This window comes from Saimiri boliviensis, chromosome 12, assembly GCF_048565385.1.
Source record: "Saimiri boliviensis isolate mSaiBol1 chromosome 12, mSaiBol1.pri, whole genome shotgun sequence".
NCBI classification, from domain to species: Eukaryota; Metazoa; Chordata; class Mammalia; order Primates; family Cebidae; genus Saimiri; species Saimiri boliviensis.
Window position 1 is genome coordinate 49,810,068 of NC_133460.1, and position 13,331 is coordinate 49,823,398.

Here is a 13,331-nt window from a genome sequence, read left to right on the forward strand (position 1 = left end):
AGCCCAGTGTATTCCTGGACTGTCCTGAGTGCTGCGCCTTGAGTCCAGCTGATATGCTTAATATGGAATCTGCCTCCTTGGGAGCAAGGTTGTCCCTGGTCCTGGGTGGACATGCCCAGTGATGCATATGAGCAGGGGGTGCCAGGATGAGCAAGGAGCAGGAGACCTCGGTCCCAACACCACCACCTACTGTTCTTGTGACTGTGGGCAGGTCTCTGGCCACCCGTGGACCCCAGTTTCCTCCTCTATAAAATGAAAGAGTCAGACTTAGTTCTCAAAGGCATTCTGGCTCTCAACTCTAAGATGCACAAGGTGGGTTTCTACTCTGTACGATGTGTGTGTGTGTGTGTGTGTGTGTGTGTGTGTGTGTGTGTGTGTGTGTATGTATGTATGTCTCTGTGTGTGTGTGGGAAGTGGGGGAACAGGCCCAGGGCAGGTGAAGGGCTGGTCTGAGCCCCGGCCCGGCCCTGGGTATAGACCTGGACATTTCATGTGCTCTGCACCCACAATTGGGAACCCTGCAGCAGGGCAACTTCCTCTGTGTTTGTTCTGGAGCTGAGGCAGATGTTTCCTCCAACAGGCCACTCGGCCCCCTGCCATCCCCCAGAGTCAGGCCCTATTTTTAGCTCCATTGTTACTCACCCTGGGCATCTGGCTGCCAGGGGCGTGTGAGAGGCCATAGCTCTGGAAGGGGTACTCTCCGCCTGGGTCCTATGTGTTCTCTGCCTCCTGCGGTCCCTGTTCTAAGCTTCCTGATGTCCATAGGGAAAGCTGGGGTAGTGTCAGCGGAGGAATGAGGGAGTGGCAGGTGGATGATGGAGGAGGAGCCCAGCTGCGGAACTGGAGGCTGGGCCCTGTCTTGTCTTGTAGCGAACTCTCTGGGCTGTTTTTTTACCCACTTGATGGGACAGTTGCCCTGTGTGTCTCCCTTCCTCATAAGATTGTCCTGAAGTTCCAGTGAGGTAGCCAATGTGAAATACACTTAGTCAAGTGACATTTGGAATCTACAACAATTGTTGGCTGGACCCTGTTAGTGGGGCTGCCCCACAAAAGGAACATCAGACTCAGAGTCGGGAGGTGAGGCATGTACTTAGGAAACCACAGGGCACTGGGGTCAGGGCCAGGTTGGGTGGAGCATGGGCTGAGTGCTGGCTGGCTTGGAGCGGGAGGCCCTTTCATTTCCACTGGATGCTGATGGAGGTACTGAAGGGGGTGAGGGTGGGGCTGGCATGCCCGGTTATGGGACCCACAAGGGTGAGGACAGGAAAGGGCTTCATGTCCTGGGAGGGCCTTGAAGGCCTTGAGCAGCTCTGGGGGGGCAGCTCTGGAGCTTCTCTCCAGGAGGGCCCAGGGTGGGTCTGGGGGCAGGAGGTGCTGCAGCTTCTGAGCCTGCAGCCAGCACATCAGCTCTACTCCTGGCTGTTTGACACATAGAGCTTTCAGGAAATGTTGATTTTTGCACAAAGAATTCAGCCGCTGAAATGTTTGAAAACCACCCATCTGTCTCATTCAGGTGGAAATAGGTGTGGGCTGCTCTGAATTCTTGGAAAGTCAGGGCTGAAGGAAAACTAGAGGGGCTTTTTTTCTGTTCAGCACAACTGGGCAGCTGGGATCTGGATTTGCCTAAAATAGTGGGAATGTGGGGGGCAGATTCGGGGTGCTGAGGGTGGATAAGGGGATACTTGAGTGCTGGGCAAAAGAATTTAGACTAGAAGCCAAGGGTGGGTGGGATGGAGACAGATGCCCAGGATCCAGGTCATGGTTCTCCCCAGCTCCTTGAAATGATGCTTTAGGTCCCTGCAGGGTTGCTGGAGGTTGGAAGTGGGGCTGAAGTGTGGCACTCTGAGCCTAGTCCCTCATGGCAGCCAGGAGAGTGTCAGCAGGGCAGAGCCCTGGGTGAGGTCTCAGGACACTCTGAGTTTCTGCTGACTTTGAAATGTCCAAATGCCCAGCTTCCTGGAACTGAGCACATGAGCATGTCCAGATGCTCTTAACCCTATTCTCCCTGGGCCCCCCTCCCCAAGGCACTTGTCCCTAATATCTGGCTGCATGGAACCTGGAGGCGGATGGGAACTCAGGCTCTTTTGGGAGAAGAAGGCGTTGCCTTTCCCTGAGTTGACCTGCTCCTTCCTGAAAGAACAGGGCAGGGTTCCTCCCATCCAGATAACACCTTCCCTCTTCCCAGGGACTTCCTTGGCTCAGAAGGCCCGCTAGAGGGAAAAGGAGAGACCCTTGTGGTCTTTTCTTCGCCATTTGGAGCAGTAGAGGCCATGTCTCTGTCTATGGGGTGGAATAAACATTTAGCAGCTTGGGACTTTCGAAATCTCTGCCGCTGACTCAGGAAAAGCTGCCTCACCATGCCGTCTCGCAGCTGATGGTGCTCTGACGGTGTGAATCTCCTCAGCTATCCTGCAGGCCCTGGTGGGCCAGGATGATGTCTTCTGTGTTCTGTGAACTCCACACTTGGCTTCTGGGCTCACAGGATCCTGGAGTTGCTCTGCCCAAACATGGAGCTGCCAGTCCGCAGTGTAGCCTGGCTTTCACCGGTAGGGAAACTTGACATTCTCCTGCAAGAGGAGAAAGAAAGAAATTCTCTCCTGTTCCCATGTGGCATGTGATCAGTGAGGGTCAAACCTAAATATAACTGAGTGCATTAGTCAGGATTAGATTTGGCTTCAAGTAACAGGAAAAGCCAAATAACTGTGGTTTACACAAGTTGGAAGTTTATTTCTCTGTCCCGTCTAAGCCCAGAGCTTTGCAGACCAGGTCTGGTATAGTTGCTCTACTCGACAGTTTCCCTGGGGAGCTTGATGTCCACCCCACCGTTCCCAGGCTGTGGCGTCATGGGCTCATGGTTCAAGTGGCTGTGAAACTTTAGTGATCACATCTGTGTCCAGGCAGCAGGATTGAGGCAGGGAGGAAGGGGGTCTTATAAGGAAAGATTCCAGAACTTGGCGTCTGACACTTACCCTTATATCCCTGTCTAAGTCCACTTTCTGCTGCTGTCACAGAATACCACAGACTGAGTAATTTATAATGAACCAAAGTTTATTTGGCTCACAATTCTGGAGGCTGGGAAGTCTAAGAGCACAGCACTGGCATCTGCTTGGCATCTGGCACGGGCCTTCTTGCTGTGTCCTCTTATGGCAGAAGGCAGAAGGGCAAGTGAGCGTGTGAAACAGAAAACTCATTCCCCAAAGCCCCCTTTTAAAAGGTGTTGAACCCATCCACGAGGACAGCGCCCTCATGGCCTAATCATACCTCTTAAAGGCCTTTTAATACTATTGCATTGGCAATTAAATTCCAACATGAGTTTTGGAAGGGTCATTCAAACCATAGCAGTGCCGTTAGCCTGTTAGTCACATGGCACCAGGAAGCTGCAAGGGAGCTGGGGAATGCAGTCTTGGCTCTGGGCGGCTGTGTGTTCAGCCGGCTGTCCCTGCTTCTGGGGGATGAGAGCGTTGTGAGCTCTTTGATTAAATCTGGGCCATTCCCAGGCTGAAAAGCTGGACCAGAGCGTCAGAGTTTGAGTCTCTCACAGGGAGATTTCCCAGTGGGGACATTAGTCCTGCCTTGGGACAAGAAAGCCACATGCTGTAGGCCAGGAAGGGGGAAGCAGGGGCTGAGCCCGAGGCAGAAAGGCTTTAGAGGTGTTAGGAGACAGCTCAGTGGCAGTGGTTAGAATCAGAGAGGCAGCGACCTCTTGTTAGTGTGGTCAGAGTATGCCAAGAAAGTGTGTCTGTGTCTGGGCTGCTGAGGCTCAAGGGCAGAGGCCAAGCTCATTCATAGGACAGTGGCCAAGAGGCTGGGGACTGAAAGGCTTGGGAAAATCGAGGAGGCTGTTTAGGTTTTGGGGCACAAGTGAACACGGTACAACAGTGGGAGGGCCACCGCAGGACAGGGTTAGACCAGGAGCACCGTCCCCTTCTAGCTGTCAAGAGGCCAGGGCAGGGCCCAAGTGCAGTGTGGATCCCCGCCTGAGTCCAGCCCCCGTTCACCTCCTCCAGTGGCACCTTGTTGCACATTTTTTAATTCATTAAGAGAAGCCGGAGATCTAGATTTTTATTTGAAATTCATTGATTTCAAAGTACTACAGGTGGCTAATTAGAGTGGAAAATACAAAACTCTGCAGATCACACAGATTGCACCTGAGACCAACACCTTTTGGCCTGTGGGCCACAGGCTGACTCCCTTCAGCAAGGATGCATCCTCTGAGTCCTCAGGGGCGGAACCAGGAGGAATCCATGGAGCACTTCTCATAAGACAGCGTAACACTTTTTTCAGTTTTATTTTTGAAAGTTTTTAACACCAATTTTCTTATTTGGAAAAATTTTAAACCTATAAACAAATCTAAAGAGTTCGCTGGGCGCTGTGGCTTATGCCTGCGATCTTACCACTTTGGGAGGCCGAGGTGGGTGGATCATTTGAGGTTAGGAGTTTGAGACCAGCCTGGCCAACATAGTGAAACCCCATCTCTACAAACAAAACAAAACAAAAAAAACCCCCAAATTAGCCAGGAGTGGAGGCACATGCCTGTAATCCCAGCTACTCGGGAATCTAAGGCTGGAATTGCCTGAACCTGGGAGGCGGAGGTTGCAGTGAGCCAAGGTTATACCACTGCCCTCTAGCCTGGGCAACAGAGTGAGACTCCATCCCCCCCCCCCAAAAAAAAAAGAAAAAAAAAAGAAAAAGCAAGCAGTGAGTAAACCCCTGTCTGTCAACACCAGGTAAGATTTGTTCCATTTACTTCTCTCTCTAAATCGTATGATCTTCAACAGACATCAAGAGGCCTTAACCCCAAATGCTTCAGCCCATATTTCCAAAGAACAAGGGCATTTTTCTTTGAGCCACAGTCTGAGGATGTTAACTTATTTATCCAGCATATACTCCATCCTCCAATTTTCCCAGTTGTCCTCAAAATGCCCATTATAGCCTTTCCCCGCTCCCCAATCCAAGATCCCATAGACAGAAGCTTTCTAACAGCAGAGCAGACCCACTTGGAGGCAGGCAACTATGGGTACTGGAAAAGGTCCTGACTTCCAGGAACCTGCAGACCCGTGACAGCTGGCCTGTGACAGCTGGCCCGCACCTGGTGACCCAGGGACTGCTGCTGGCCGTGGGGCAGGCTCTTTCATCCCGAGAGCCCGCCTGCCAGGTGAGCTTAGAGGGAGGCTTGCCTATCCCTCCACAGCTTCTCCCAGCGCAGTGCGACCTGCATTTATGTCCCTGCACTCTGCTGGCTCTGGGTGCTGGCCTTCACATGCCACAGCTCCTCTGCGGGCCGTCGGTCATTCTCTCCACATTTGTCCACTTCCTGCTTCATGCCCACCTTGACTTGTCATCCCAGTGCATGGCAGCGATGAGGTCTCCTTCCTGCCAGGACTCAGTGCTTCAAAGGCTCCCCAGGGATTGCAGGCTGAAGCTGGAATCCAGGGCCGCCCCCCAAGCCCCCTGCAGTGGCAGCCCGGCCTGCTGAGCAAAGGGCTGTGTTTCCACACGTCCTCTAGCTTCTGTTTTTAACTTTTAAACTTTTTTTTTTTGTAGCTTAGAAAAATATAAAAACAAGAAGCATATAATTTAGCAGGTGAAGGGTTTCTGTGATCTGAGTTTCTGTGATCCCAGACAGCTTTATTTTAGCTTCTAGTTTGGACTCTTCCTAGGGTTTTTTTTTTTTTTTTTTTTTTTTTTTTGAGACAGAGTCTCACTTTGTCACCAGGCTGGAGTGCAGTGGTGTGATCTAATCTCACTGCAACCTCCTTCTCCTGGCTTCCAGCGATTCTCCTGCCTCTGCCTCCCAAGTAGCTGGGACTACAGGCATGCACCACCACGCCCAGCTAATTTTCTGTATTTTTATTTATTTATTTTTTTTTTGAGACAGTTTCGCTCTTGTTACCCAGGCTGGAGTGCAATGGCGCGATCTCGGCTCACTGCAACCTCTGCCTCCTGGGTTCAGGCAATTCTTCTGCCTCAGCCTCCTGAGTAGCTGGGATTACAGGCATGCGCCACCATGCCCAGCTAATTTTCTGTATTTTTAGTAGAGACGGGGTTTCACTATGTTGACCGGGATGGTCTCGATCTCTTGACCTCGTGATCCACCCGCCTCGGCCTCCCAAAGTGCTGGGATTACAGGCTTGAGCCACCACGCCCGGCCCATTTTCTGTATTTTTAGTAGAGACTGGGTTTCACCCTGTTAACCAAGATGTCTCGATTTCTTGACCTTGTGATATGCCCACCTCAGCCTCCCAAAGTGCTTGGATTACAGGCATGAGCCACGGTGCCTGGCTGGACTCTTCCTAGTTTTAAAGAGAAAGAGGCTGAGGGGCAGAGGTCATGAAGGGACGGGTCTGTGGGACTCCCAAGAGATGAAGGAGTCAGGGCCAGGAACTTCTGCCTCCACAAAGCCTGCTACCTTGGAGGATCATGTCTTTGACTTTGCTCAGCTGTTGCCTCTTCTGTAAAGTGGGGATCATAATTCTCGGCTCCCTTGAGAGTTGTAGCAAAGACACAAAAATCCTACCAGGCTGTACGAGTGGAATGATAGTCAGGGGAACATGCAGTGGGCTGAGTGTGCCTGGGAGGAGGGCAGGGTTAAGGACTCGGGGCTGGAGGAGCAAAGGGCTGCTTTGGGGTTGGGGGGTGAGGGTTCCCTGGGTGAAGAGTTGTGACCTTTGCCCAACTTGGAAACTTACACAAATAACTACACTTAACAAGAAAATGTTCCTAGGGTAATCATGTTCATTGTAAGATGTTTGGAAGCGACAGATGAGCAGAAAAGAAGAAATAAATACCACCCTGCAGAAGTAGATGACCCCCAGGTTTTAGTGCCTACCTGTTGAGAACCAGCCTTGGCCCGTCATCAGTAACCACACGGGGTGGGAAGATCAAGTGATGGAGAAACCCTGCCCTACCCTCTCAGAGCAGATTTCATTCCAGTAGCAATTGTGTGTCCAGCCCCTGCTCTGAGCTGGGTACCTGGTACAGAGCCAAGAAGGACACAGGCATGGCCCCTGCCAGGAAGTGTGAAGTGCAAGAGATGGAGTGTTTCATTTTGTGATGTTTACACACAAAATGTGAGGTGGGGATTGAGAGGTGAGAGTGAGTGTACATCAGGGAGGGCTTCCTGGAGGAGTTAACCTTCGAAGGTGGGTGGAATGTGAGAGGGTCGGGGAGGAGGGCAGTCCAGGTGAGAGGAGTGGGGTGGGAGCAGCGGGGAAGGCTGAGACCTGCTCCTTGGTACGGGTTGCTCCCTCCTCTATGAACCCTGAAAGCTGCAAATGTCTTCAGCACATTGCTCATTTGTTCATCTCCTAAATATGTACTGAGCACCTCTGTGCCCTGGGAGCTGTTCTGGTGCAGGGCCGACGAGGACAAGTCAGGCTCCGTCCCTGCTCTAGTGGACTGGGGGAGTCTGGTGGTATCCACAAGATGCTGTTAACCTGGTGATTAAGGAAATAAAAGGAGGTCATAGATGGAAAGGGACCGTGCGGTGGGGGCCGGGGGTTACAGCATCGCTAGGGTCAGAGAGACCTCTCTGAGGAGAGGATGTTCCAGGCAGGGGTGGCAGGTGCCAGGCCTCCGTAGGCAGGAGGGGAAGAGTAAGGAGGACATGCCTGTGGCAGGAGTCGTGCCAAGGAGAGGGTAAGGTCGGGGGGCGGACTGTCATTTTAGCATGATAGAAGGAAATGCCATGATCGGATTTAGGTTTTTAAAACATTCTCCTGCTTATGGGAGGATGCTGCCGCTTACGGATTGCGGGGCACAAAAGGGAAGGAGATAGGTCAGCCAGGCGCGGGAGGCCCAAACCCGGCGGGGGCAGAGGGTTGGAGGGAACTGGGTTGACCCGGTCTGAGCACCTGTTCTTCAAGGGGTGGAGGACTTGTCCTAGGGCCCAGGGCAGAGGTTTTTTTTTTTTTTTTTTTAGATGGAGTCTTGCTCTGTCACCCAGGCTGGAGTGCAGTGGCATGATCTCAGCTCACTGCAACCTTGGCTTCCGGGTTCAAGCGATTCTCCTGCCTCAGCCTCCTGAATAGCTGGGATTACAGGCACGTGCCATCATGCCCGGCTAGTTTTGTATTTTTAGTAGAGACGGGGTTTCACCATGTTGGTCCGGCTGGTCTCGAACTCCTGACCTCGTGATCTACCTGCCTTGGTAACCCAAAGTGCTAGGATTATAGGTGTGAGCCACCACGCCCGACCTCCTTCTGGTTCTTGAGGAAGGCCAGGGGCAGATGGAAACCACCATGAATGGCTTACCAGATAAAGCAGAATGAGGAGAGTGATGATCTTGGTTGTTAAGAGAGGGTGGCTGCTGCGGCCCATCCTAGCCGGGCTCTGCCCTGCTGTCTGCCTGTGGTGACAGCCAAGGACTGCTGGCCATTCACAGATGGTGCTTGGGCGAGGACCCTGGTCCTAGTCCTGGTCCTGAAGGTTCTTGTCTGTGGCAGCGGGTGGTTGCTGAGAGTTCAGTGCAGGGCTGGTTTGGGTGTGGGGGTGAGATCAGGGCAGCTGAGGAGTTGAAGCCTCGCTGTGCTGTGCATTGGGCCGTCCAGGTGTTGCTCTGCACACATTCAGAGTTAATCTGAATTGTGAGAACCCATATCGGGAGTGGGGAGTGATTTAAGAGCACCAGGTGTGGAGTTGCCTGAAGCTGGCCAGGTGCATCAGCCCAGCACCTGTGGGCAGGGGACTGGGGGCTCACGTGGTCCTAGGTGTGTCTGATAATGACTGTTGTTTAGAAGAGTGGTACCGTAAACGACATTTCCAGATCCCACTGGGATGTGATGTGAAAACAGCCGTGAGCTCTGTGGCACTGGCTCACGCTCTGCTGTCCCTGCAGGGGCAGCTCTCACTCATGACCGAAGGAGAGTTAGAAGATAGGAAATAAAGGCATAAACCACTCACCAACCATGCAGGCACATCTCATCCCAACCCACTTCCCCCTGGCTTTCCTTAGCAGAGATTTGAGCGCTAGGCACCCCACCTACACCCCGACTCTTGCTAACCCCTGTCCCTGGCAGGCAACAGCAGTACTGTGACCACTGAGATCACTGATCTTAGGTGCCAGATCCCTCTGAAGCTGGAAGGGGTGTTCAGACCATCCCACCCCTCACTATCATTTTACAGTGAACACTGAGGCCCAGAGAGGGGAAGGAAGTGGCCCAAGGCCCCTCAGCGTGTGGCCAGCAGGAGGAAGGCCTGCGTAGTGAGGTTCTCTCTGGCAGAGTTGAGAGAGATTTCAGGGTGAGAGCTACAGAGTGACAAGTCTGGGGTTGCACCCGCCTCTAGATATTTTGGAGGTGAGTCTGGTTTTCAAAGCACATTGCCTTCCTCCCACCCCCAGCTGCCTGTTCTACCCCTCCAGCCTGCAGCTGTGCACATCTGTGTCGTCCCTGGGCCGCCCTTGCAGGGCACCGGCTGCAGCCTGTCATTGCCTCTGGAGCCATGAGAGGCAAGGGTGGCTGGAACTGGAGCCGGGAGCAGGCGGGGGAGGAGAGGTGGAGGTGTCAGGCCAGCCCAGTCCTGGGGGGGCCGGCCCTGGGGCCTGGCCTTGGCCTGAATCCTTCTGCAGGCCCTTCTGGGTCCTGCCCATCCTCTCTCCCTCGGGAGAGCTGCCCTGAGCCCTTGTTCTCCGGGTTGTTCCCACACGTATCTCCCTGGCCCAGGCTGCTGCCAGGGGTCTGGGAAAGTTTGACGACGGCTGTTTGGGGCCTGCCAGGGTGGTGAGGTGGAGGGAAGGTGCCGCTCTGCCGTTGGCCGGTGAGGGGTCCACTGTGGAACTCCATCTCCTCTCTGAGCTGCCTGTTTTTCTGTTTGGGAACAAAGAGGCTCATTCCCTCCACCCTTGACAAAAAGAGAGAAAGAGAGGGAGAAATGATGTGGAGCATCGTGGAGATGGGGCTTCTATAAACACAAGGTGTGTGTGTTTACGAACCCGTCACGAGGCTCCTGGGAGTTTTCAAGGGTGACAGGTATGGGTCAGTGTGGGGATATCTTTCCAGATTGGAGAGGGATGGGTGGCTGTTTGAGAAGGTTCTGGGAGGGCCCGTGAGTCTGGAGTTGTTCTCTCTGAGAGTCCCCGAATGAGAGGTGGCTCTGGGGTAGGAGCCTGAGTGCACGGTGCAGAGGAGGCCTGGGGAGCACCCACCTGGGACCAGATCTCTGGTTCAGGACCCGGAGAAGAGAGGACAGTGAGCTCAGCCATCAGACTGACCTGACCCCAGCTTCATGCTGACCCTGTGATTCCACCTTGCCCTTGTTGAGGTGATGCTGCTGCTCATGGGAGGGCTGGGGGAGTGTGGATGTTTGTATGGGAGGCCCGGGGAGTGTGGATGGTTGTATGGGAGGCCGGGGGAGTGTGGATGTTTGTATGGGAGGCCGGGGGAGTGTGGATGTTTGTATGGGAGGCCGGGGGAGTGTGGATGTTTGTATGGGAGGCCGGGGGAGTGTGGATGGTTGTATGGGAGGCCGGGGGAGTGTGGATGGTTGTATGGGAGGCCGGGGGAGTGTGGATGGTTGTATGGGAGGCCGGGGGAGTGTGGATGTTTGTATGGGAGGCCGGGGGAGTGTGGATGGTTGTATGGGAGGCCAGGGGAGTGTGGATGGTTGTATGGGAGGCCGGGGGAGTGTGGATGGTTGTATGGGAGGCCGGGGGAGTGTGGATGGTTGTATGGGAGGCCGGAGGAGTGTGGCTGGTTGGGAGCAGACAGTCCTCACTCCTGTGGGGCAGCTTGTGCCTGGTCGAGGGCAGCTGGGGAAGTTGCTGTACTCTAAGGGTGCTTACCGTCCTTGTGCTTCTGCAGAGTCAAGGGGTGGGGACTGGCAAGACAGCTTGCCCCCACCCCCAGTCCTGGACCATCAGTGCTGTGTGGGGCTAGTGGCCACTGAGCTCCCAGAAAGGGCCCTAAGCCTCTGTCCCTCCTGTCTGTCACTCTCTGTCCATGTGGAATTCCCAACCTTCTCTCTACTCTGCAGCTCTGGCTCTGGGACTCCTGAGCCACGCCTCCCCATCCTTTGACCCGCCCTTAAAAGATGTCCCAGCCATCTTCCCCAGCCATTCTTTTATTCTTTAAATAGGCTTTAACCCAGTGTTCAGAGGAGAAAAATTAGAAAATACAGATATGCAAAGAAGAGAGAATACAAATCTTTTATAATCTCATCACTTGCAGATAACTCATGCTAGCATCCTGGTCTAGCTAGACTCTTCCTGATGCCTTTCGTGAGTTAAGGTGGGGGTGTGGCCTGCACTTGGCTATACAGCCCACTCTGTCCTAGGTGTCTTTCCACGTCAGCCAGTATGAAATTTGTAATGGCTGTTTGGCATTCTACCCTATAGATGTCTTAGTATGTATTCAGCAAATCCTCTGCTGTGGACTGCAGGTGGTTTCCAGTGTTGTGTGATTATAAATAACACCCCAGTCAACAAAACACCATGGTACCCCACTGTGTGCACACACCCTAAAGTGTTTCCTTAGGAGGGAGCCCTGCAGGAGGGACTGCCGACTCCCTGAGGGTGCCCGGTGTTCTTCGAGTCGGGTGGAAGCTGTGCCTGTTGAGGATACTGATATTGATTCAGATGATTTTTTTTTAATATACAGAGTTTTACTCTGTCACCGAGGCTGGAGTGCAGTGGCACGATCTCAGTTCACAGCAACCTTCACTTCCCAAGTTCAAGTGATTCTCCTGCCTCAGCCTCCCGAGTAGCTGGGATTATAGGTGCATGCCACCATGCTTGGGTAATTTTGTCTTGTAGAGATGGGTTTCACCATTGTTGTCCAGGCTGGTCTCGAACTCCTGGCCTCAAGTGATCTCCCTGCCTCGGCCTCCCAAAGTGCTGGGATTATAGGTATGAGCCACTGTGCCTGGCCACCAATTCAGATATTGATGTTGATGTTGAGTTTAGGGCCTGGTATTTTCTTGAACACTTGATCTGCTGAGAGCTCACCTAATTTGGACTTCCCTGGCTTTATTTTGTGCTATTTGTGGCTATATGTCCTCCTGCATCCTGTTCCTATCCAAAGCCTTCAAATCCAAGTCTGACTTCGCTCTTTGCATCTATTTGCCCCTGGTTCTCCTCTCTCGGGGACATTTCCCACTTCTCCTAGCCTGGAAGGTCTGGACTTTGTCTATATCACCTGAAACAGTCACTTTGGACTCAGTGAACCTGACCTGCAGTGGATGCTTCACCTCTTTCTGTCTCATTTTCACTAGAGGAGTGTAAACCAAGGGGTTCGAGGGCCACATCTTTATGTCTGTCTACGTCCGTGACTCACCCAGAACGTTGATAAAGGGCTGGGCATGGAGCAGGCACTCAGTGAGCATGTGATCTGGGCCCCCCGGGTGTAGGTGGCAAGTGAGCTGCCTCTCTCTGTGTGGTGGAGGGCAAGAGGTGGGTCAGGTTTCCTGCTGTGGCTTTTCCTGTCCCCGCCTTCACTACATACCCTCTTATCTCACAGGTCTGGGGTCCTGAGGCTGCTGGCAGACCATGGGTACAACGGCCAGCACAGCCCAGCAGACGGTCTCGGCAGGCAGCCCCTTTGAGGGCCTCCAGGGCAGTGGCACGATGGATGGTCGGCATTCTGTCAGCGTCCACTCCTTCCAGACCACAAGCTTGCATAACAGCAAGGCCAAGTCCATCATCCCCAACAAGGTGGCCCCTGTTGTGATCACGTGAGTGGCAGGGGCAGTGTGCCCATGTCCCTGGGAGATGCGGTGGGCAGGGGTACCCGCTTGGGGGTGCAGTGGCATACAGTACTTGACGCTTGCAGACTGCATTAGTTTTCATAGACGATGACACTGAGACCCAGGGAGGTGAAGCAGTTCATCGGGACTCACACCGCATGCAGCTGGCGGGGCTGCGTCTCTGTTGTCAGTCTCTGAGCCCACGCTACTCACCATGTCCACAGTGTGAGGGAACGTGGAGGAAGAGGCATGGATGCAGGACCACCCCCGCCCCGCCACTTTTGAAAATAATTTTTGGCCGGGCGCGGGTGGCTCAAGCCTGTAATCCCAGCACTTTGGGAGGCCGAGGCGGGTGGATCACGAGGTCGAGAGATCGAGACCATCCTGGTCAACATGGTGAAACCCCGTCTCTACTAAAAAAATACAAAAATTAGCTGGGCATGGTGGCACGTGCCTGTAAGCCCAGCTACTTAGGAGGCTGAGGCAGGAGAATTGCTTGAACCCAGGAGACGGAGGTTGCGGTGAGCTGAGATCGCACCATTGCACTCCAGCCTGGGTAACAAGAGCGAAACTCCGTCTCAAAAAAAAAAAAAAAAAAAAAAAGAAAATAATTTTTGGCGTAACGTTTCAAAAGATGTTTATGTACCTTATGC

At 53.3% G+C, this 13,331-nt stretch overlaps 1 protein-coding gene across 7 annotated transcripts in view; it reads left to right on the forward strand.

Moving 5' to 3' along the window:
- Positions 1-13,331, forward strand: part of PALD1 (phosphatase domain containing paladin 1) — a 99,471-nt gene that overhangs the window by 46,545 nt on the left and 39,595 nt on the right. For all 7 annotated transcript variants that reach the window (XM_074382352.1, XM_039478399.2, XM_010339295.3 and 4 more), the window contains one exon: positions 12,453-12,666. In XM_074382352.1, coding sequence (XP_074238453.1) covers positions 12,482-12,666 — 185 coding nt within the window. In that variant the 5' untranslated portion in view covers positions 12,453-12,481. The remainder of the gene's footprint in view (positions 1-12,452; positions 12,667-13,331) is intronic.